This window comes from Podarcis liolepis (assembly GCF_965112155.1).
Source record: "Podarcis liolepis genome assembly, chromosome: 9".
NCBI classification, from domain to species: Eukaryota; Metazoa; Chordata; class Lepidosauria; order Squamata; family Lacertidae; genus Podarcis; species Podarcis liolepis.
This window is the reverse complement of record NC_139564.1, coordinates 53,765,888-53,790,903: the sequence shown is the minus strand read 5'-3', so window position 1 is coordinate 53,790,903 and position 25,016 is coordinate 53,765,888. Positions and strand designations below refer to the sequence as shown.

The window sequence follows — 25,016 nt, the reverse complement described above, 5'->3', positions numbered from 1 at the left end:
TACTGGGAACTCTGATCCGGCTTTCCATTGATGAGGCACAGCCGGTAATGCTGCTATAAAAAAAAAGAACACTAGGTTATTGTGTTTAACCCCTGGGTTTGTGTCACTTTCCAGCGATAATAGGGCTAATGATGGGTCAGGCGTATGTTCCTGGCTCGTGCCCAAACGAGGAAGTTATTAAGCAAAGGAAACAGGCAAGTACAGGGTTCATTCATGGAACGCCAAACCATGGTTAGGTTTTAATATTTGAACCAACCCGTGGCCCAGTTTGGATAAAATGATAAGCCAGAGTTTATCACCAATCGGCATGAACCAAAGCTAGCCTTTGATGCACACAGCTAGTGCAGTCAAGGAAGAAATTGCTATATTTTATTAATCATAACTGAATTATGTTCATTCATTCTTTGATACATCACTTAACAAAATCCCTAAGCATTACACACAGATTTACAATCATAAAATCACAAGCAAAAAGTCAGTACATAGTATCAAAACACAGAGTAGAATAGAGTAAAACATTAAGCAAAACATTAAAATAGAAATACCACCTGTGAGTTACTACAGTGCTTTCAAGAACAGATACAGTAAGCCTTGTTCAAACCCTAAACTGGTTAATCTTAACTACTGTTTGTTGAAACAAAACCGTTTCACAAACTATGGTCTGAATTTGGCTCATTTCAAACAAGCTATACTTAACACATTGTGTAGGTGAGCATGCTGCTGATAAGATACAATTAATGGGGAAATGAAACAAAAGCTTCCAGTCTAGTCCTTGTGGAGGAAGGACAAGGGAAGCAGCTTGTTCCTGTCAGTGATTTCATCATGTAGTCCAGCACATTATCTGTACTTACCTAGCACAGGTGCTTTAAACAGAGACTTAAAAAGTCACATTCTTACTATTGATCATGCTAAAATATAATTAAATCCCTTTAACTTTTCCTGGTAAAATTCCACACACTTCAAATACATCTAGGATTGCAAACTAAAATATGAAAAAAGGTTAAGATTTGAGACAAGGATAGCAAACTTTTCTTTTATTTAGTTTAAGAGAATGGTAACAACTAGAAGGTATTTTCTCTCTATGGCAGTTTGAAAATATCCAACTGACCTGTTTGATGGGATGCCTGTCTTGAATAAGGGAGGGGGAGAAGTAAACTCAGTTTTGGTTGGTGGAAGTGGCATTTCTTTCTCCATGTTTCCAGTTCTTCCCTGCTGCACCTTCAGAATAAAGTTTCTTCATTAGCACTGTCTAATGTATGGGGGGGGGGAGCATCTTTAAGTCAAGTATTTAAGTCAAGATGCTTAAGTACAGGGCTGAAGAACAAAACTCTTAACGAATTATGGCTGCTCATCTTAGCAGATCTTGTGCAGGAAAATTATGGCCTGGATTCAAAGACTGTTGCAACTAGTTCCATGTACCCAAAAGAGCCTGTGTCGCCCACACAAACCTGTGATAAACCTTCTTTCAATCTGGGGGAGTTTCAAAAATAGTTTGTGCTACAGCATGAAGATCAGATAAATCACAAGAGAACAAGTGAGAAATAAAAAAAATTCCACTGGACATGTTTGATGAATGAGCATAAAGTAACTCTCTGAATGCCAAAAATGTTTGTATTATTTTGCTGCAGCCTACGTTAGATTTTATGTAAAGCATACTTCTTCAATGTGGGAGAGGGACAGAAACTGAAAATTATAGTATGGTGAACATTTGAAAAGTTTGAACATCCACGTTTCTACCAGAACAAAAGCAAAACAAACTCATATGGTCTCCACCGTGGAAAAGCAGTTCTTCATGGCATCTAGAGCAAAATGCAAAACACAGTTGCCACAGTAATTGTAGTCTCATTAAATGTGATCATCTCCTTTCAGATAATTATGCCAATCTTCAACATCAGAAAGGAACAAGGCTACAGAACGATTGTGTCTCTATAAATTTAAGAATTCCAAGCCATTGAACAAGGACTGCAATAATCTAGACTAGTCTTCATGCAGACTGTCCTGCACATGAACTGTGTCATTAAAAAAATGCCTCCCACTTGCTAAGAAAATTCTTCTTCAAGTAAAGAAAACAAAACTTAACATACAAATTAAGCAGAGACAGGAATCAAAACCCTTTCTTTTTACAATAGAACAGGGTGCTCTTAGCTACTTGCTTGAGGCAACAAATAATTATTGCTATGTATGTGGCAATAATGTCTCCCTCTTTTTAGGCAAAAAGAACATTGTGGTGTTGTACAGCTAATTATGACTGTATAAACTGCCAAAGAGCAGGCCAGGTAGGGTAAACCACATCCATTTTCACAGCTCCGTGCTCAGAAAAGCCACCAACATACCACTCCAATGCCATCAAGTAGTCTAAGAGAGCAGAGCCATCTGGACTGTTAAAACCCTCCAATCTGGGCATCCATAAAATCACTAAAAGGCTTATGTATTCCCAAAGATCTCCCCTTATTTGAAGGCAGCAAAGTACATCTAGCCTTCAAATTCTCACCAGATGTTAATGAAAAGCACCACTGGACCACAGAATTTTAAATCAGGATCATTCAAAGTCTGCTATTGCAGTGCAGCAGTCAGAGTTCTGAGTTTGAATGTGGAAAAGTTCAAATCCAGATTTAAATATTAAGTTTGCAAGGTGGCCTTGAAAGTCACTACCTCTTAGAATTGTTGCTAGGTTTAATGCCACCCTGAGGGCCTTTAAAGGATACAATAAAAAATAAGAGACAAACGAACTAGGAAAGAGCAAACTTCAAATTATTAGTATTACATCAGCCTTGTCTAGATTAGACATCAATTAGGTCTTCTGTACCCAGAATTGGATTACTGAACGCTAATAAAGAATGGAAAACTTGGCTGGTGAATCCAATCAAAAATCTCTATTCAAATTTACCTGCAGGCATATAGTATTAACATTGATCAGGCATTCTTATTTACATAGTAAAACTAATTATATTAGACAACTGTGCATAAAAAGTGATTGGTAACTGGTTGCCCTTGGGCTATAACCTCCTCTACCTGGCCCCTACTGACCCAACCTAAATGAAAGTGTTTTAAAGAAAGGGAATCGTATAGTTCCAACTTTCACTTTAAGAAACAAAGAGCTTTCATGAGCTTACACATTCTATTCAACTGCGCTCATGTATGCATTCTGGAAAAGCAAAGCACCCCCATCAATCTTGAAGCCATTTTTCCCAAAAACATATTGGTTCCTTGGCACCAGGAACCTACTCATCGTCTCACACCATGTCGTCCCTTAATATAAAGTTTTTACACTCAGGTGTCCACCAATGCAGTTGCCAATGGAGACCTCCTACCATTTATCCAGCACTTAGCAGGGCTCCTCTCCTCCCCCAAGTTCTCCACACAGCACAGAGATCTCAAGAGGACAGAAAACTCACACACTCCATGCAGGAAAGAGATAAACACTGCATTGCCTGTGAGTCCTTCTATATGAATGTATGGCAGGGGAAAGGCAAAGTCTCATGTCTAGGTTCTAACTTCAGAAACAGTCAACGTTCTTGCTCTTCCCAATATCTTGTAAGGCTAATAAAACTGTTCCCTCTGGAGCTCTCCATGCACATCAGCGTGAAAGGGTCAGTGACGACAGCTGTCTGCCAACACCAGCCAAAAAATGTGTTCCTCTATCCTTACTGCCAGCTTTATAGTTATCTATGAGGGAGTAAATTGCTCTGCCCCCAATAATACAGAAGTGGATCATTCCTGATATCAGTGAGAGAGAAAGGGGGGGGAGGCACAAGAGAAGCCATCCATTCAATTGGTTCTGATCATTCTCCAGCATGTTTTCTCACTTGAATACTGCACAGAAAATAAAAACACATTAAACATCGACACTTCCATAAACTAGAAAGTCATCTGACTAAAGGGATGCAGCATACAAGGAATTAAAGAACTGCCATAGCAATCATTAGTACATTAGGCCATCAAGTCACAGGCTTGCAGCAGCAAAGGTAAATTATAGGGTTCTACATGCAGCACATCTAGAGTATACATCAAAACACTTGGGGAAAACAGCTACGCCCACTTGTGCTTAGATTCAGACCTTGGAAATGGTATGGCAAACAGTGATTAGAGTGACTAAGGAAAGTTTACCAACATTCACCTTAAAAAGATTGTATGTGCCATCTGGAATCTCTGCCCCTGGAGTTACTTCCATAGCAATGTCTTCGGCCTAAGTTAAATAACACATTGCCCATTAAAACACCACATTATGGACTGATGGGCTACAATACAACTAACAACAGGTTACAAGCTAGTTGTAGCTTAGTGGTTCCACACTATCAACACAAAGGCCAACAAAGAAATGGAGCAAAACTTCTGGGTGACAGGAAGAGGAAGGAAGGTAGGTATGTACTTTGAACCACACAAAGACTTCTAACACTCACTGCGGAGACAGTGCTATTCCAACTTCAGAAGGAAAAGCATTTCCATAATTTGGTAATCAGAGAGTCTATTCATTACCGTAATTTTATTTGTCGTTGAGGTAACAGGTAAAATTTCAAGTCCCATTCGTATTCTCTTTTGTTTTTCACAGTATGCTTTCCAGGTGTCTTCATTAAACCCATAATTGAAATAATCTGAGAGATCAGCACCTGAAGAGGGATAAAACACAGTCTAAAAGTTACAACTCAACTGGCAGAGAGGAAGGGAAATAACCCAGTCCTCCACTAAGCTGTTGGTTTTTAAGTGAAACATAGCTGAAAACCATTCTAAAAGGGGGTGTTTTCTACTCCCCCCTGCAGCATGTATTAGCTACCAGCAGTGACAATTAATTAACTGCAGTACAAGGGAGAGGGCACTTGACCAAATGGTACATAATCTAGCAAAGAACAACTGCAGCAAAGCAGACTCCAAGCAGATGCTCAAGAGACACCTATGCAGCTAAGAGGACTGCTCTGTTGATACGATGATTTAAAATTTGCACAGGCATATTCTTGTACATGAAAATTCATTTATTTAAGTAAGGGTTTATTCCACATTGATTTAAGAAATTAACAACACAACTTAAGTTCTAATTTGCTACATGGAAAACCCACACTTTTATACAATCTCACTGACAAGCTTCTACAGTGATAAAAATTCAAACAGCAAAATTTGTTACCTGGCTTTCTCCAAGGTTTATCCTCAAAGGAATCCAAATCAACTTCTAATAGTGGAACACCATTAATACTTCCTGGTGCATCCAGATCAACTCCCTTCACTTTTGCACCTACAAAGAAGTGTCAAAATATTATCATAAGAACCATCACACTATTAACAATTCTACATCAAGAATTAAAGCATCTCTGTGTTTTTAAGCCTGACAAATAATTGAAAACAATGAAATAACTACAGATACATGGGGAAGAAAGACTTTCAATAGGTACCCTGGGAACATCTCTCAGGAGAGCCTACCTAATATTGTTGAGAAAAAAATTCTTGCAATGATATAATTAATAACTTTACAGTTGTACATAAATGCATTCCTTTTCAATGTTTTTCTAATTTCTTGCTGTACAATAATGATTGGGATAGTCACTACAGAATGCTGACTTTTTCTTCTATTTTTTATTTTTGACAGCACAGAAGACACTTACCAGAAGATCCATAAGATCGTCCTCCTGTCTTGATATTGAGATTCACTGGGGCTGCTCCATACCTAAAAATTAGTGTTTGTATTATTAAGTGGAAAAAGGAAGGTTGACAGCTGCCAACTTTAGCACCCATTATTTGCACACGAAACAAAGCCTAATATTTTGTAAAAACATTATCCAAGGCACAAAAAACCCCTAAGAATTTGAGGAACATGCTGGCACCATATTCCCATTTTGAATCCTGTGTTTCAAAGCATCTGCAGCATAAGTGCAGACTTTCAATATTATGAAAAACCAAGATGTTGCATTATAAGGCTATATTATCTAGAATCAGTTGGATTGTGTTACTTTTTAATTAGTCAACCTGGCAAAGTACTGAAAGGGAAAAAACTTTTTTTTATTTTGAGCTTTGCATGTTACTTATAAAAAGCCCACGTGTGATTAGTCCATCAAAAATGAAACTGGCCTGATCAAACACATGGCCAGATGGTTGAAAAACAAAAAGTGTTACAATTTACACGTTTCCTTGCTACAGTTTGACAATGGAAGTGAATATTCACTTGCCTGCCTTAGATCAGATCCCTTGTGTCATGGAAGTCAGATGCTGAGCCCGCCAGCAACCAACCAACCAACCAACCAACCAGTGATATGGGTTTTCTGATAATTTTCCAATGCAAACTAGAGTAATCTGCATAGGATAATCTGCCCCACATCACTGTAGACAGCTTACCCATATTGTGGGGCTCCTGTTTTAATATCTCCTATTGTGACCTGAACATCGTCTTCATCGTCATCACTATCACTATCACTGTCATCCTCGGCCTCTGTTGCTTTCTACAAGAAAAAAGATCACAGTTACAAATTACATTCAATGTAAGTAAGTGACCAACAATGGCAGACTAACATTTAATAGAGTACTTTCACTACAATTATTTCAAAATAAAAAATGTTACTGCTTTTTTGATATCTGGGTAATATTTATATCATTTAAGACTTCCAAAAAATAAAAAAACTAAGCAGAAAACTGAGTGTTGAGGATAAACACTGACACCTCAAGAGAGAAAGAGTAGGAAATCTGGCTCATTTCACAGCCCCAGGACCTTTTCATATGTACTACTATGGTGCACCACTGAAGTCAATATGGGCTCTGCCACTGACTTACAATGGATGTGGACACAAGCATCCTCACTATTAAGGTTTTCTAACTAGTGCTGCATGAGAAATAACACAATAATAAAAATAAGTCTGAAATACTTATGCATATGTCCATAGTATCCATTGAAAATACTGGTGGGCATCAACCAAAAATGCTATCGAATGCATTAGAAAGCTAAGCAGCCACTCCTCCACAAAGTTGGACGAATTATTCACTGATACTGCTAGCTTTGGAAATATTATTTTAATCTCCCCCCTTAAATAATAGTACTAATAATCCAAGAATCATTCACAGTACAGTCTCACAAATGAAATGGCACTAATTTATATATCAGACACAAATGCAATGTAGCACAGTCCTATCAGCATTTTTTCCAGAGAAAACCAGCTTCAGGCAAGATCCACTATGATATGGCAGGTGAGGAGGGGTTGCTCAGCCCTTACTCTACCAGATTTATTTATTTTTGCTCCAAACTTCAATGCAACAGAAAAAAAACAGTTATTGGGACAAGGGCTAAAATACTACTTATCTACCCAGCTGGTCTCTTCTAAAACTACCATTCTTCACAACAAACAGCCATTGGGGCTGTGTTATGTGCATGTAGTATGAAGACTGTCTGTATCAGGTTTGTTTTGTTGTTTTTCAGTAACAAGGCAAATATTTCAGCATTAGTTAAATGCAATCACGTGACTTGGTGAAACAAACAAACTCCTACTGAACTAAATTGTTTTTGCAATCATGTTAAATCTATTCATAACTTTGTACCAGTTTTTGACTGATGTTCAACACCATTGTGGAAAAGGAAGGGGGGGGGGAGGAAGAGGACAGTGAAGCTGACTTATTGGATGGGCTTTCAAAGATGAGCCTAATTCCAGAAGCTGCACTATCAAGCTTTGGATTTTTCAAATCATTTAGCACCTGGGTTGACTTAACTGAATGTTGGATAATAACATCCTGCAAAAAACACATTGACTTGAGTTCATTAGTCACCACAAGCAGTTTGTTCAGAATCCAAGTACCGTATTTTTCGTTCTATAACACGCACCCGACCATAACACGCACGTAGTTTTTAGAGGAGGAAAACAAGAACAAAAAAATTCTAAACGAAACAGTGGATGTATGATTTTTGTGGTTCATGCTGTGGCCACAGACATGTGATCTGACAGTGAGTTTGGAGTAGCCCAATGCAAAAATCCTGAGGATCCATGTGGATCCGTGCTTTGTAACCACGTTTTAAGTGGGGAGAGAAGGGAAAGCACTCAAGGGACAAGGAGAAGGATGCTGCTAATAATGCAGAAGAGGGGTATAAGGGGAGAAGGCTCCTCTCCTCTCCCACTTTGCTCCTTTAAAGCAAGCAGGCTCTCTGTCCCTCTCTCCTCCCCACTCAGCAGCTCTTCTCCTGCTTTGCTGTTTCAAAGTGAGCCACGGAGGAGGGAAGGAAGGGGAACCATGGATCCTCTGTTCACGACTGCAGTAAATCCCCCCCCCCGCCACCCGTAGGCATTCCCTCCATAACACGCACAGACATTTCCCCTTACTTTCTAGGAGGAAAAAAGTGAGTGTTATGGTGCAAAAAATACGGTACATCAAATAATTGGTTTCAATCACCGTTTTCACGACACCATTTTCAGCAGCGGCTTCTTCTTCATTTCCAGTCGGAGGTTGAGCACTTAAAAATAATCATAATAAAAAACATTAACCAAGTTATGAGGCGTTAAGATGTACAAGAAAATCAGTTCCATTTAAAATGGGTTATATACTTGTTGTTATATCATGGATGGATGAAATAGTGTTCCATAAAAATCTGTATGTTTATTTAATACTGCATTAATATCCCATCCTTCCTCAAGGATAGTGTACATGGTCCTCCCGCTTCTCCATAATATTCTCACAGCCCTGTGAGATGGGTTAGGCTGAGAAAAAAGGTAAAGGACCCCTGGACGGTTAAATCCAGTCAAAGGCGACTATGGGGGTTGCGGCACTCATCACACAGACAGCTTTCCGGGTCATGTGGCCAGCATTGCTAAACCGCTTCTGGTCCAACGGAACACTGTAATCCAGAGCGCACGGAAACACCATTTACTTTCCCACCACAGTGGTATGGTACCTACCGTATTTTTCGCTCTATAACACGCACCAGACCATAACACGCACATAGTTTTTAGAGGAGGAAAACAAGGGAAAAAAATATTCTAAACAAAATAGTGGATATATGATTTTTGTGGTTCATGCTGTGGACATAGACATGTGATCTGACAGTGAGTTTGGAGTAGCCCAATGCAAAAATCCTGAGGATCCATGTGGATCCATGCTTTGTAACCATGGAGGAGGGAAGGAAGGGGAACCATGGATCCTCTGCTCATGACTGCAGCAGATCCCCCCCGCCACCCGCAGGCATTCGCTCCATAACACGCACAGACATTTCCCCTTACTTTCTAGGAGGAAAAAAGTGAGTGTTACGGTGCAAAAATTACGGTATTTATCTACTTGCACTGGGGTGCTTTTGATCTGCTAGGTTGGCAGGAGCTGGGACAAAGCAATGGGAGCTCACTCCGTTGCAGGGATTCGAACCACCGACCTTCCAACTGGCAAGCCCAAGAGGCTCAGTGGTTTAGACCACAGCGCCACCAGTGTGGCGTATTGTATCGTATAGTAGCTCTTCAACAAATAATAATAAATTCATGTATTTTCAACACATTTCACACTCAATGCTACAACGATACACACAAATAAAAGAATACCTACTTGCCAGATGTTTCCTCAGGTTTCTCATCTTCATTTTCATCTACAAAAAGCAACAAGAAGAAAAAAATACTACCTTAAAATTATCTCTGACTGCAATAGTACAAACAAGAATCCCTCACAAATTTCCAGTTTTCATTTTATACAAAATGCACAGATTCCATTTCTAAATATTCCAGCTGCATTTCTCAAACCATGTATTATCTGCAGTCAGGATTGTCTCCCTTTTTACTAGTCCTTCTACACATGAATTCATAATGGGTTCAAAGCACCAACAGATGTGAGCTGTGTTTTCTTTATACTTTTTCTTTGTGAGGGGCAACCTGCTTCCTGCCTTTTCCATGCAAGCTTAAACACATAGGGACACACACCTCCAGTAAAGCAGCAATATAGAGGGAGTGGTGTTCTTGTTTTATTATGGAACTTGTGTTTTTACCTTGTATATTTCTGCCTAGATCTATGGAATAAGAGTGGTATACAAATTTAATGAATCATCATCAGCATCATAATGACATACCGTTTGTGCCTTAACTCTCTACTTTCCCCTTATGATCTTTGTACTGTTTAGAAACAATCTCAATAAAAGTGTGTTTCTGAACACCTTGGGCTTCCCCATGTCTCTCAGGCAGGAAGGCAAAGGACCAAAACAGGTTGGTGCATTGCTGCTGGCAGCCTTCCAACTCCCCCAGTATTTCTGATTTACCTTACCACTAATAACAACAAAACGTTCAAAAATCGCTACTGGTCCAAAGACCTCGGCCAACTCCTGAGAGAAAGGAAGTGGTGGTCGAGTTAAACCGTATTAAAAAGCTGGTGGGCGGAGTATTAAAAACACAAAACCCAGGGCTATGCAGAGTCAGGGAGGAGTCCCCCACGAAAGCACGAGGCTTCGAATCAGACCGTGACTTATTGCCTTTTTCACAAAAACCCAAATCGATCCACAACAAGGCACCCCAACTACATCCAGGGGCCCCCTCTCGGCTGCTTAAAAAAGCCCCATATGCATGCGCAAGTTCAGCGGGGCTTAACTCTTCCCCGGTGAATGTCCGATGGGGCCCGGTGTGCCTATTCGCTTTCCAACCCATGGGGCTCCAAATCCACAGCGGGGCCTACCGAGCCTCCCTTAAGGAGACGGGCAGGGGAAGGCGCCGCGCTGCTAAGGGCAACCCGCCTCCTTCCCAGAGGCCTCCCCGTCCTTTGGGAGGCCGAAAAGCCGGCCGCCGAAAGAGCAGGCCCCGGCCTGGCAACGGACACGCTGCGGGGCAGGGCCTAGCGTTTCCCGCCGGCCGAAACCCGAGGAGGGGCGGCCCGGCCCGGGAAGCAGCATAATGGCGGCGTGGGGAGGTGGAGAGCAGCTTGAAGAAAGGAAAGAGGTGGTGGTGGGGTTTGAGAGAAGCTTCGTACCGCCATAGAGCCACTCCTCCTCCTCATCCCCGGCGCCGGCCCCGCTCAGGTCCGCCGCCAGCCTCTCCACTTCGCCGCCGGCCGACATGGCTGCTGCTGCTGATTCCGCACGAGGAAGGCCCGGTTGCGCTTCGCTGAGGCGAGTCCCGCAGTGCGCCCCCGCCCCCTCCAACCTCGACCGCTTTTGATTCTTGACGGCGGCAGGAGGAAGGACAACAACAATGGCTGCCGCTGCCTCTCTCTCTCCCCCGCCTCCGGAGAAGGCGAGCGGCGGCGGCAAGCGCGACGGCGCCTCGGCCTGCACTTCCCCTCCGCCGCCGCTGCGCGACTGACACGCTCGGGAAGGGGCAGGCCTGGGCCCCGTCGGTGGGCGCCGCTTTCCTCCTGAAAGCCTTTCTCTGGAAGCCCTAAGCGTGCTTACTCTGAAGTAAGCCCTGCTGAGCTCAGCGGGGCTTACTTGCCCAGGACAAAAGTGCACTGGGAAACTGAGATTTCCCCCCCCCCCCAATGGATGTGGGGTTGTCCCTGAGCAGCAACACCTACGCGCGAGCACTTCTTTAAACGCCCCACTGAGGGTGGCTGTGACACGCAGCAGTGTTGAAACCACAATTACAAAGTAGTTACCAAGTCAGTGCTGTAGTCAGATGCGGGCAGCCCAGAGGATTTAATGCACTCGTCTCAGCACACACAAACGCACGTGAGATGCATTCTCAATCCACTCAAACGGCTCACCTGTTTCTCAAAGGTGTGTGTATCTACTTGCAAGGTGCCCCCGTGGAAGGGACTTAAAATAAACCAGATGCTTAAAGATTTTATTTTTTATCCAGTTTTAATTAGTTCTCTTCTTGCAAAAAGGGGGTGTGATTTGAGGCATATGATTGGACTGGGTGGCTGTTACTGCAAAGCACTTTTCATTCTTAAGCAAGGTAGTTTTGTTTTGATGTACCAGTCAGGTTTCCCACTCACTACCTGGTTAGAATGGCATTTCCTATTTCTAGGGTCTTATAATGCCGTTTTATGCCCGCTAAGTGCTCTCTGAGACTGTACAACTCAAGCCACTGGGAACTTCCTTTTTCCACCCATCTAAACACCTTAATTTGATTCTATAGTCCCCGTGCCTTTAAACATAACCTTTACCAACCTTCCATTCTGAAAGTCCCTTTGCTCTTTTTCCTCAGTGTCTTCAGCTTGTGGTAGAATCGGCCTAGTGAAGAGAAGTCAGCTCCTTTAATCAGCATTAGCAATTTATTTCTAAAATAAGAGGTGCTAGCTTTCAGGCCTGCCTTTATATCAGATCATTTGTTTTGGGAGGCATCCAGGTTGATAAATTTATTTAAGACACTCAGTGGGGAGGGGGGAAACAATTTGCATATACTCTATTTGCTACCACTTCACATGTTGTTCCATGGCTCAACCCTGGCATTAAAATGGTTTGGCCTGGTGAATGAATATTGATTCAGATTAAATCATACCCATGAGAGGGACTTGCATTAATGACTTTTGAAAACAGAAGGTTTCCCCCCAGAACAGATTAGCTAGTGATAGCTTCTTTGTAACTTTGTCCATTTACTCAAGTCATCTTGAAAAACAGATCCAGAAATACATCTCAGTACTTTGTTGTTCCTGCTGTCTTCCTGTAGTGCTTTGTAGTTTGTAGTCTGGATTGTGTGGACTTTTGTAGAGGTTTAAGAATTGCATACTTTTTTTTTTTTTTTTTTTGCTGAAGTTAGTTGTTCATAACACTCCCAGTGTTGTGTAGGTATACATGCTTATTTTAATATGTTCAAGGACTTCTACCTTGTTCAAGGACTTCTACCTGACGGTACTGCTGGATTAAAACAAAGGTTGATTTACCATCCTGTCTCATGTATAAAATGCTAGTGAACAGGACCTGAGTACAACAGCACTCTCCTCTTATTCCATGGATTACAAAAAGGATTATGATCTATGCTTATATTATTGCTGACTGGTTGCAATTTATCTGACTTGCTTATTAAGTCAATGTTACCAAGCAGGTGGATTAGTTTTAATTGTAACCAGTTCTAGAACTGCATTTGCAATGAAGAATGGGTATTAAATGTTTTAAATTAATGAGGCTACAAACCTAAACCTGTTCACTCAGAACAAAGCCCCACCAAACTCAATGGTGCTTACACGAAGTTAGGTACAGCTAGGACTGCAACCTTAACCATTAATTATAAATAACTAGTTTCAACCCTTTCCCTCTAAAACTCAAACTCTCAGATTATTTTCCTGTTAAACCTTCACCCCCCCACACGCACATTTAATCAGTGAAACTATGACAAGTCTCTACAGAATTCAGGCTTCCAGCTTTTATGACATTCAACAATACATTGTTTAACAGATATTAAATCTGATGAGACAATTATGCGAGCCGACGAGACCTGTAGCTACTCCTGGGTGTGCTGTTGCTATTACTACTACAATTGCTATCACTAGGACATGAAAACACCACCGAATACTACTTTGTCTTTCAAAACCGTCATTAAAAAAATAAGGCGAACGTGACAGAACTGTTCAGAACCGAAAACAGTAGGAGAAACGCCCGACGCAACTCTCAAAGGTCCCGCCCCGCTACACGTTGCCCAGGCTCCATTCAGCCTCCGCGGCTCTTCCGGGTTGGTAGGCGAACTTCCGCCCTCAGGTGAGAGGGGCATTTGCCGGCCAAAGAGCTTCGTTCTTACAGACGCTCGAAACAGCGCCCCGCCTCCTGGTCTTCCCGACCGGCCAATTGGAGTCGGGAGCTGGAGGATGACGTTGAATCCGCGCGACCGCTTCAAAGATAGGCGTGTGCGGATTGTGGAGGTCGGCGGTGCTGTCAACTCCGCTACCCGCTTGTGAAGTGCCGGAGTGGCTTAGGGTGTGCCTGATTTAAGTATCCCGCGCCGCCTGACGGGCCTCGGAGGTGCGCTTCCCGCTTCAACACATAGGAAAGGGCTTCTTTTCACATTTGCCTCACTGACACCCCTTGCAGCCCGTCGTCTGGAGTGGTACCCACTGAGAAGTGCCAGGGGGACTCCAGCAAGCTTCTCCCACGATGTCTTCCTCTTCCACTACCTCCTCCTCTCCCACAGCCTCTGCTGGGATGTCGCAATTCTGCCAGCAAGCCTGGGGGCAGGTGTTTGCCAAGGCGAAGCGGGCTGTTGTGTTCATGGACCCTGCTTGTGCCGAAAGCCTTCACTGGGCGTGCGGAGGAGCCGGGAGGTTGCTGCAGGCCGGGGCGATCAACGTCAAGGAGTTTTCCAGCTTTGAATCTGGAGGCGCGGACCAGCCCAAAGCTGTCTTTGTGGTGGGCAGCTTGCTGAAAGGCAGGACGGTGGACATCATCCGTGACATTGTCACTCTCAGCAACTTCCAGTACTGCGTGGTTTTCACAGTTGTCAGCCATGCGGTGCACTTGCAGGCCCACAACACTCCCGGCACTACTGAGGTTGAAGGTGCCGGCCGCGTGGTCTTTGAACAGTTTGAAGAGAAGCTCTGCCAGTGGATGGGAAACATGAACTACACTGCAGAGGTCCAACATGCCCCTTTGTTCTTGGCACCCATCTCGCCTCATCTCTTTGTAGCACCTGCCTTCTCCTTGTTTTTCCCCTTGATGGCTGAGGATTTGACTCGGATCAATAAAGCTAGACCGGAGAAGAAGAAAATTTCCCACTTGAGTGATGTTGATTTTTCATCTCTGTCTTCAGAGTTGCAGCTTCAGATCAGGTCCTTGGTTTCTGATTTCAACAGCTTGTTTGAGTACCTCAGTGTGCGGGAGGAATGTTTTGCTGTTGGGACAATAAGTAAGATAATTGCAGGGGATCTGGCAAATTATGCCCAGGCTAAGACCAGAAGGAAAACTGCACAACACAGAGCTTCTGTCATCTTTGTGGACAGGACATTAGATTTGACAGGTAAGATGTTTGAGGGATTAACAGTTTGTTTCTTCTTGAAGCTATTCCCCTTAGTTACAAGAATACTAACCTTTGTACACTACTATAGGAACTTCTGAACGGAACCACTAACATGCCTGAGTTGGTGGAGGCAGTCTTAAATGAGTGTTCTAAGGCTCCTAGATTTCAGCATAAACGCCAGAGCCACTTTGGCTGGAGCAGCACCTGCCTCAAATGAAATCGCCAAACACATATAAGAGCCAGTGTGGTGTAGTGGTTAAGAGCGGTAGTCTCGTAATCTGGGGAACCGGGTTCGCGTCTCCGCTCCTCCACATGCAGCTGCTGGGTGACCTTGGGCCAGTCACACTTCTTTGAAGTCTCTCAGCCCCACTCACCTCACAGAGTGTCTGTTGTGGGGGAGGAAGGGAAAGGAGAATGTTAGCCACTTTGAGACTTCTTAAAGGGAGTGAAAGGTGGGATATCAAATCCAAACTCCTCCTCCTCCTCCTCCTCTTCTTCTTCTTCTTCTTCTTCTTCTTCTTCTTCTTCTAAATCTGGTTTTCTGTACTGGAGTAAGGGAAGGTTATATGTGGGTGAGGGAACTGGCAATGACTTCATTGTCAGGGATAGCTCCTTATCTGATCAAGTTTGGGCTACTATATAAGCCAGGCATGGCCAAACTTGTCCCTCCAGCTTTCTTGGGACTACAATTCCCATCATCCCTGACCACTTGTTCTGTTAGCTAGGGATGATGGGAGTTGTAGTCCCCAAACAGCTGGAGGGCCGAGTTTGGCCATGCCTGATTATAGGCCCATTGAGTCAAGCTTGACCAAGGCATTACAGTTTTTTGATATATTAGTTTGTATTTACTCTAACGCGGATATTGTGGTTCTTTAAAGAGTTGGAGACAGGTGCCCCTAAACACTGTCTTGTTACACTGTTATGGATACTTTTCAGCTTACGTAACTTGAACAGGTGTACTTTGGGTTCCTGCTCTTCCTGGCTAGTGAAATCTTCCAGGGATGAGCTTTCAGTAAGATGCCTGAAGGTGGTTAGAGTCACTTTAAGAGAGGGCATCATTCCCATCTTCCTTGAAAGACGCAGTAGTGATAACATTATGGAAGAATCCAAGTGGCTTGCCAAGGCAGTCTTGGAGACCGTAGATTATTTCAAATCCATCCCAAGTTAATAAACCTTTGAGATGCCAGTTAAAGTGTAAACATACTTCTGCGATATGTGCACATCTGCCAGGATTTAACCAGCTTTCCAATTACTTTTTTAAAAAATATTTTTTATTAACCGACCAATCAAATCAAATCACATAAATTCCAAATTACAAAGCCAAATTTTAAATTTTTGTTGGGGGTACCCATATTTCAAGTTCCGAAGGGGATCTAATCATCTTCTTGCTTCTGCTTTAATGTCCACAAATCTGTCCAAATAATGTTCACAGTTCTATCCAATCCTTTCTTGTTGTTTTCCACATCTCTTCTTGTTGTTTTCATATATTTTCCTTTCTCTTTGTGACCTCTGATGGTCTCCACAAGCGGGTTAAGATAAATTGTAATCCTGTGTGGATTTTTCCGTTCGTCCAAGAGCCATATCCAGACGGTTTCCGTATATCATCGCTTCCATAAATAAAAGCACTCTTACCGTCGTTAATCTTCATAGGTCTGTCGCTCCCTTCTCAGTCCTCTGAGGAGGTTCGCCAGAAATCCAGTATGAAAACAAATCCATTCCTCCTCCCGGTTGTAAATCTTTTGACAGAACCTACCAAAATGGCGACTCTGTTTTTATTGCTGCATCATTCCAAAAGCTCTTGTTCTTTTCTTGATCTCCATAAGGCAGACTTTTGGTTATAATTCATTTCCACACAGTCTTAAATCATCCAGCTTATGTCAATTACATGACGGTTCTGACTTTAGGGGGGGTTATTGGTTAATCACATAGAAGAAAGAAATAAAGTCCCCCCCCATCCAGTCCCGCTGCCGACATGCCAAACCTTTGATGTATCTTCTCATGATAAATTCCTGTTGATTCAACCCGTCACGCTTCTTTCACAGAGGCCCCTTCAATTAGCAGTCTTCACTCCCCATTCTTCACTTGAAATATGTGCATTTGCTTCTTTCTAATTGTTTATTTCAAATTGCTGCAGCTAGTGCGCGATCAGAGACAGCGTCCAGGAGAGCCGGAGTCCACACAAGGGCATCTGCCTAGTGCCCTCACCCCCTTCTTTCAAGTTCGGGGGTGATTTATGGGCACAGCAGGCAAGGGCAGTGTTCCCCATTTCCTTGGGGCAACAAGGGAGGCTGCATACTCCCATAACAGCCTCTTAATTACCTCGTGTGGGCCGGAGAGATGGTATTGTCGGCCGTCTTCCAATGCGCCCCTAGTGGCCCCCTCCAGCTTTCCAATTACTGTCAAATCATGGTTGTATATAAGAGATCTAGACACCGGGATCTAGTTTACTGTTTTTCTGCTATGTGAATAGAGTGTGAATTCATTTTATACAGTCATGGTGATCTTTGTTTGAATACCTGTCTTCCAAATGGTCAACTTCTAAAATTCACTTTCTTTTCCATTTTAATATTGACATCGTTCAGCTGTTCTTCTTGTGTACACAGTCATATGATTTTGTTTTGTTCTGAATGCTCATTTCACGTAATAAACCTTTTGCTAAGTCAATGGATTATTCTTTTTCAGGAGCAGTTGGTCATCATGGTGACAACCTAGCGGAGAAGATACTCTCTTCTCTTCCCAAACTTCCAGGTCATACAAATGATGTGATGATCAACATGGTAGAACTTACAAACCTGCAGAGTGATGATGCAAGTTGCAGTATTGTAGCACCAGGCTGCTTGGCACAACCAAAGTAAGAAGCTTCCATGTGTGTGGTATTCTTTAAAAGCTATGTTGCATTTGAGTTCTGCACTGTTACCTAACCCAGCAAAACAGAGATGTAGTCACAAGCAGGTTTTGCATGCATATTCCTTTGCTGGGCTGGAAACTGAAAATGCAGGCTGGATGTATATGTGCATCTGTATTGTGATGCCAACCATAAGCTGCCAGAAAGTTGATGTTTACTATTGTCTATTCAGATATTGATCATTAACTCAAACACCACAATATGATGGCAAGTTCACATACAAAAATGTTGCTATTGCATCATCGTTGGTATCATCTAAAATGGTGTCTGCCTAGCAGAGTGATTTTCTTTTGCCCATGTACCCCTTCAGGTGTTCAGAAAGCTAATTTAAAAAGGGACCTAGTTCAGGTTCCAGCTATACAAGACGGAACTAGTTCAGTTCAAGTTAATAGGATCGGAGAATGGTAGAGTTGGAATGGACCATGAGGATCATCTAGTCCAACCGCTTGCAATGCAGGGATCTTTTTACCTAACGTGGGGCTCAAACCCATGACTCAGAAATTAAGAGTCTCATGCTTTACCAAGTGAGCTATAGCTCTACATGCAATGAACATTTTAGCTTATAAAATGTTTATCAGTGTTGTCCCTCCCCCCCCCCCTGAATTCAACATTTAGAATGGTTACAAACTACTGTGCTGAAGGGTCCAAAAGTACAGTGGTGCCTCGCAAGACGAAATGAATCCATTCTGCGAGTTCTATTCGTCTTGCGGTTTTTTCGTCTTGCGAAGCAAGCCCATTAGCGGCTTAGCGGATTAGCGCTATTAGCGTCTTAGTGGGCTTAGCGGATCAGCTGATAAGCGGATTAGCGGATCGGCTTATAAACGGCTTAGCGGATCAGCTTATTAGCGGCTTAGCGGCTTAGAAAAAGGGGGGGGGAGGAAAAAACCCCGCAGGAACTTGCAAGACATTTTCGTCTTGCGAAGCAAGCCCATAGGAAATTTGTTTTGCGAAGCACCTCCAAAACAGAAAAGCCTTTCGTCTAGCGGGTTTTCCGTCTTGCGAGGCATTCGTCTTGCGGGGCACCACTGTAGACTTGCCCTGTTTATGGCAGCCACACAAGTACCTAACAGGTACTGCTATTGTAAAACAGAGATGCAGTCGTACCTTGGATCCCGAGCACCTTGGTACTTGGACATTTTGGCTCCTGAATGCTGCAAACCCAGAAGTGAGTGTTCCGGTTTGCAAATGTTCTTTGGCACCTGAATGTCTGACAGGGCTTCTGTGGCTTCCGAATGGCTGCAGGAGCTTCCTGCAGCCAATTAGAAGCCACACTTCGGTTTCTGGGTGTTTTGGAAGTCGAACAGACTTCTAGAACAGATTTCGTTCAACTTCCGAGGTACGACTGCACTCTTCAACAGGGATGATACAAGAAATGCCTCACACCCCTTCTTTCTAATTACTTGGCAGCCATGATTAAGTGACTAAATGACCTTAGCAACAACAGTGACTCTGTATTTGCCTAATAAGTCATAAAAAGCTGCCTCCACGCTTTGCTTTCCAACTCCAATTGACTTCTTTTTGAAAGACAAGTAAGAGTCTAAGCCTTCTGCAGGGCAAGTGGGGAATGGAATGGAGATGAATTGAAGTTCTATCTGGAAAATTACTTAAGTGACCACTAATTCACGCAGCAATTATGGGAACTACTTTCACGTGTAGTTCAGAGACTTTTCAGCTAGTTCAGTGAACTAGTTCATTCCAAGCATTGACATCTTTAGCCCAAGTTTAAAACCACTTTCCCCTATGTATGGGAAGGAAGTACACATAGCTCTTGGGACAGTCACAGATACTGCATTTGAGCTGCTCTTGAAATCTGTATTATTTTTATTATATATTTATTTCACAGAATCATAGAGATGGAAGGGATCCCAAGGGTCATCTAGTCTAACCTCCTGCAATGCAGGAATCTCAGCTAAAGCATCCATGACAGATGGCCATCCAAGCTCTGTTTAACAACCTCCAAGAAAGGAGAATCCGCCACCTCTTGTGGGAGTCTGTTCCACTGCAGAACAGCTCCTACTGTCAGAACGTTTCCCCCTGAATATTTATTTGGAATCTCCTTTCTTGCAACTTGAAGTCATTGGTTTGAGTCCTACCCACCAGAACATGAGAAAACAAGCATGCTCCTCCATGTGACAGCCCTTAAGATATTTGAGGATGGCTATCATATCTCCTCTCAGTCTCCTCTAAACATACCCAGCTCCTTCAAGCGCTCCTTGTAAGGCTTAGTTTCCAGACCCTTGATCATCTTGGTTGTCCTCTTCTTCACACCTTCCAGCTTGTCAACATGCTTCTTAAATTGTGGTGGCCAGAATTGGACACAGTATTCCAAGTGTGGTCTAACTAAGACAGAACAGAGTGACACAAGAACAAATGCAACCTAAAATGTTCACTGATAAGATAACTCACACCCCACACCCCCCAAAATGAGCGGAAGATTCATCATCATCATCATCAAACCTTTTATTGGCATCACATACAAACATTCATAGTAAATCAATACAGAATTTTTGTTGTTGTTTAGTTGTGTCCGACTCTTCGTGACCCCATGGACCAGAGCATGCCAGGCACTTCTGTCTTCCACTGCCTCCCGCAGCTTAGTCAAACTCATGATGGTAGCTTAGAGAACACTGTCCAACCATCTCGTCCTCTGTCGTCCCCTTCTCCTTGTGCCCTCCATCTTTCCCAACATCAGAGTCTTTTCCAGGGAGTCTTCTCTTCTCATGAGGTGGCCAAAATATTGGAGTCTCAGCTTCAGGATCTGTCCTTCCAGTGAACACTCAGGGCTGATTTCCTTAAGAATGGATATGTTTGATCTTCTTGCAGTCCATGGGACTCTCAAGAGTCTCCTCCAGCACCAATACAGAATTACCACCGCCCCAATGTCACAGAACATTTGTCAAATAAAAAGAGGCAAAACAGTCTAAAGTTACAGAACGGAAGATTAAAGTTTTTGCCTGGTGCCTAAAAATCAGATAGTGGTGGCACCGGGCATTCCTCCCTGAGGAAAGCATTCCACAAGTGGGAGCTACCCCAGAGAAGGCCCATTTTTATGTAGAACCTTTGTTTTTTGAGGCAGTTGCGTACATTGTTCCCTCAAGCATTGTGTCAGACACAAGAGTGACTTGGATGGTTGCTTTCCATCACTGTACTATAAAATGCTTAGGAATTTTGCTGTGAGAGCTGTAAGCTTAAAAGTGGATCAGATGCTTAGTATGCAGAGATTCGCACGTTTAACCTCTGGCATCTCCAGGTAGGGCCAGGAAAGAACTCTGTGTGGAATTTTTGAAGAGCTACTACCAGATTTGCCATAATGCTGGGGTTGGGAATCTGTGGTTCACCAGATACTGTAGGACTCCAATTCCCATCAGCCCCAACCACTCCTGCTCCAAGTGTCTCTGGTTGCCATTGGCTCAGTTGCTCAGATCCTAAATAAGGGACTGGCAGGGAAAGTGAAGGAGCGAAAAAGAAGTGGACATTTAGGAAAGCAAGGGCCCAGGAAAGGAGTATTGGAAGACTGTAGGGCTGCAGGGAAGAAGAGAATAACGGAATACTTGGGGAAGGGAATCTGGGAAGGAGAGGGAATGCACAGGTCCATAAGACTTAGCTGCAGAGGAGTTCAGATACTGATTTGAAATAATCTGCTAAATATTTGGCTGTAGTTAGCTAGACTTGTGAAATGCATCCTAAACTGTAATCTGAATTAATGTTTGCAATATTCAACTCTGAAAGAAGTCCATTTAAATTTGAATTGAATTACTGTTTTGGCAGTGAACTTCGGATCAGATGTCATTCTTCATAAAATGTTTGTTGGCAGTGATGGGAATTTTGTAGAATTTGTTATTTCTGAATAAAGGTGTGTGAGAGATATACACACACACCTAGAGTTTGGAATCCACCGTCAGGTAGTTCACATTTTAATAGATGTTTCTTCTAAGTATTTCATATGTATTGGGATAACGGAGAAAGAAGATCTCCTTTCTCTACAGCATGCTATATGTCTTTTAAAAATAAATAAATAAATGTGTTTCCAGCCAAAACATCTGGGCTTAGTTTATGGAGTTAGCGAGCAGATTTAATGAATATTTATGGTTGACGTAGGGCTATAAAGCAGAGTCTTTACTTAAATCTAGGGAAACAATTAACTTCTTTAAAGATGAAAATTTTAAATTCTCTGTGCTCTTAAAGTTAATTGACTTTGAACACAACCACTTGATAAACTGAAAAATGCAGCAATGTCCTTAAAATTATTTAAATCATATTAGTCATGTGCAGAATTTTCCATCGAGAAAACCTTCTTGCTATAATTGCTGACACATTGGTCATTTAGTAGAAATGGATTGCAGAGAATATATATTTTTGGAGAGTGATAATTTTTTCTCTTTAAGTATATGGTTTATATATTATGAAATAAAACTTATGGTTCATAACTATGAAGGGGTGTGTGTGTGTGTGTGTGTGTGTGTGTGTGTGTGTGTATACACAATGGTAACATGAACTCCCTCATTGTGGGGGTTTTTAATGAAAGTGCAGTTTATAAATATTTAAAGAAAGAAAATAAAGGTGATACTACTTTCTATATTTGGGCACCCACGGAAAATGTGCAAAATTTATTGGGCACTATAGAAACGTGCAAAATTCCAGTCTTCCCATGGCTGTGCTATCAGTGGTGCAGTAACATTTGTCTGAGAAACCAGTTCATAATTCACTCAGATTGCTCAGCTGCAAATCCTTAGCCCTGAAGATATAATAATAATAATAATAATAATAATAATAATTAATAATATTTCAGTCACAGACCAGTTCCAGCTCACATAAAATATAAGGAAAGTCATAAAACACGATAGGGATACGTTTGAATTTACAGTTGGGTGTAACAGAGACAATACAGATATAGCAACAGTTAAAATTAAATATATAATTTAAATCTTAATCGCTAAAATATAACCTAAAATTGTTGACGATATAAAAATTTCAAGTTTATATACTATAATTGTTTGACATCCGCATAAAAACTATTTAGAAGTTTACATTTTTATGACAAAAATTAAAATTGGGGAGGGGGAGGCACGGGTATCCTGTGTCATGTTAATATTCATAGAAGCTTTCCAATATATATTAAAATAGATTATTGATACAAATTGTATGAATTGTTTTGATGAGTGTAGTTTAAACCCAGAGGAAACAAGAGGATAAGGAAGCAGTCAGAGTGTCTTGTAGCAAATGATAGCTCTTTCCAAATAGAAAAAGATTCAGATGGAAGCAAATTCTATTCATTCTGTAGCATCAGAATTTTTGTCTTATATACAGTAAATGGGTGAGTGAATGAAAATGACCTAAATATATTTTGAGTTGCCTTATTTAAATCTACTCCACAAAGATATGAAGTGTTCTGCATGCACCAGGAAGCGTCCTCTGACTAACTAGCTGCCACATCTGCAAAAATCGACTTGGCCGTGGTTACAATCCCTGAATGTAGATTCAGCTGTCAGCACCTTGTTATTGGCTCCTCTTCCATCAGCCTGTTCTTTTCTTTTCCTATTAAGTAACTGTTTGCACTTTTAAAGCACAAAAGAAGAATGCTTTAAAACCGTTATGTATCTAATGAACTGTCAAGGAACAGGCATGCTATAAAGATCAGAACTTTTTTAAAGCGCAATGTGACAGACAATTCTTCAGTGTATGCATTTAATGTATTAATATATATTTTTTACAGGACACCTAAGAACTAACAGTTCAGGAACAAGTGAGTTTGTGAATCTGAAGGATCACTGCTCATATTCCATTAACCCACCATGCTTGGGGAAGACAGTGCAAGGATTCCTGCTAGCACAAGGGGGTTTCCCTACCCTCCCCCCCCCAAAAAAAAATTAGAATTATACATCATTTTAGGAATTTGCCACCTAGTGGTAGGCAAGTGGAACTGTATATTTTAAAACCTTCCCTGCTTCATCTGCCTAATCCTACCTTATTTTCTGCAATTTGAAAGACTTTGAGGCCAATATGGGCATAGTGTACTGACTTGCTGCTTAGTAAACTGAACAGCAGCACCAATGTTTCAGAAGATCTGACAGGAATGTACTGCAAGCCTTAGGTGGCAGATGCTGAGGTGATGACAATGGTCCTCACTGTTCCTCCTGAGCTCTTCCCTGCCATTTCCCTTAGCTGGATATCAGAGCTTTATGTGCTACACAGCCTGTCATCCCCATTGAAACTGCCCTGCTGGCATCAGATGCTACCATATTTTTGGTGTTGAAGTGAAATTAACAGTCAGCTTCTGGTCATGGAATGAGGGAGGCACCATCTTGAGATAGCAAAATACATTTTGTTGGCACTAATGGTGCCTTTAGTCTTGGAAAAAGAGAATGAAGATAACAAAGATAAATTGGATATTAATCTCATGTTTCTGGTTTGGTGTGCAAGCTAGGTTTGGGGTCTGAAAAAGCTGAAGGCTACAGAATGAAATGAATTGCGCTATCAGTTATATTTCCTGGATTAGCAACAATAAAAATCCTACACTAGCCCTATGAAGCTTGGTGTTGCAGGATGTAATAAACAAAGATGGAATGTTTTTCCTTTGTAAACATTTTATTTTCTAGACAGCTGGATTGCATTGCGCACATCCAGGGACTAAGTGTATCAAGTTATTTGTTATCACAGACACTCAAATATGCCTTAAAACATTATCTGGTATTCTAAATCCAAAGAACATACTGTGATTTATTTATTTTTGTCTGAACATTTTGTGTGTGTGCGTTTCTCTGTTCCGTTTAGATAACATTAAATAGAAAAAAATTTAGGATTAAGATGTTTGCCCTCTTCTACAAGTTTACAAGATGTTGGGATGCAGGAAATGTTTGCTACATGCTTAAGATATGGGTTTACTTCTGTGGGTTTGGCAAGTAAAAATACTGCTTTGAAAAAATTAGTTGACCGCAGCAGGCAAGCTTGTGCTCATTTTATCCCATTAAACATCCCCAGCTGTATGTTGTGCACCTAGTCACATTTACAATTTTTCCAGGGCGCACAACTCTTGACATGTTTGCTTATCTCTTGTGCGTAAATACCACAGCTCATATTTTTTTATAATTGAAATACATTTTGCCGTCTTCTGGCTCACTATTTTCACAAAAAAAGTTCTAGAATAGAAAGCAGACCAAAATCCCACCCTCCATTCTCACTCTGGGAAGCATTCCATTTTCTTCTGGTGAGGGTAACAAAAGGACCTTAGCTTTCCTCTCCAGTTTAGAGGTGAAGAGAGACTGATACCAACCTCACTGTTGGGCTGAGATTTGGATGTGTAGATC

General features: G+C 42.0%; 2 protein-coding genes across 8 annotated transcripts in view; one reads left to right on the top strand and one right to left on the bottom strand.

Annotated features, from left to right (window-relative positions):
- Nucleotides 1–11,565, bottom strand: part of FIP1L1 (factor interacting with PAPOLA and CPSF1) — a 37,436-nt gene extending 25,871 nt beyond the window's left edge. For 2 of the 4 annotated variants that reach the window (XM_083459972.1, XM_083459973.1), the window contains exons 1-9: nt 10,891–11,456; nt 9,490–9,529; nt 8,353–8,413; nt 6,319–6,422; nt 5,592–5,653; nt 5,117–5,224; nt 4,477–4,607; nt 4,118–4,186; nt 1,109–1,218 (exon numbers count right to left, since the gene is read on the bottom strand). In XM_083459972.1, the coding sequence (XP_083316098.1) occupies nt 1,109–1,218; nt 4,118–4,186; nt 4,477–4,607; nt 5,117–5,224; nt 5,592–5,653; nt 6,319–6,422; nt 8,353–8,413; nt 9,490–9,529; nt 10,891–10,978 (773 nt within the window). In that variant the 5' untranslated portion in view covers nt 10,979–11,456. Of the gene's footprint in view, nt 1–1,108; nt 1,219–4,117; nt 4,187–4,476; nt 4,608–5,116; nt 5,225–5,591; nt 5,654–6,318; nt 6,423–8,352; nt 8,414–9,489; nt 9,530–10,890 lie in introns of all 4 variants that reach the window. The other 2 variants (XM_083459974.1, XM_083459975.1) reach the window with 2 other exon arrangements.
- Nucleotides 11,566–13,654: 2,089 nt separating this feature from the next.
- SCFD2 (sec1 family domain containing 2) overlaps nt 13,655–25,016 on the top strand; it is a 154,296-nt gene continuing 142,934 nt past the window's right edge. For 2 of the 4 annotated variants that reach the window (XR_014515826.1, XM_083459925.1), the window contains exons 1-2: nt 13,655–14,807; nt 17,490–17,658. Coding sequence is in view for 2 of the 4 variants with exons in the window: in XM_083459925.1 (XP_083316051.1) it covers nt 13,949–14,807; nt 17,490–17,658 (1,028 nt within the window). In the remaining 2 variants the exon portion in view is untranslated. The remainder of the gene's footprint in view (nt 14,808–17,489; nt 17,659–25,016) is intronic. The other 2 variants (XR_014515827.1, XM_083459924.1) reach the window with 1 other exon arrangement.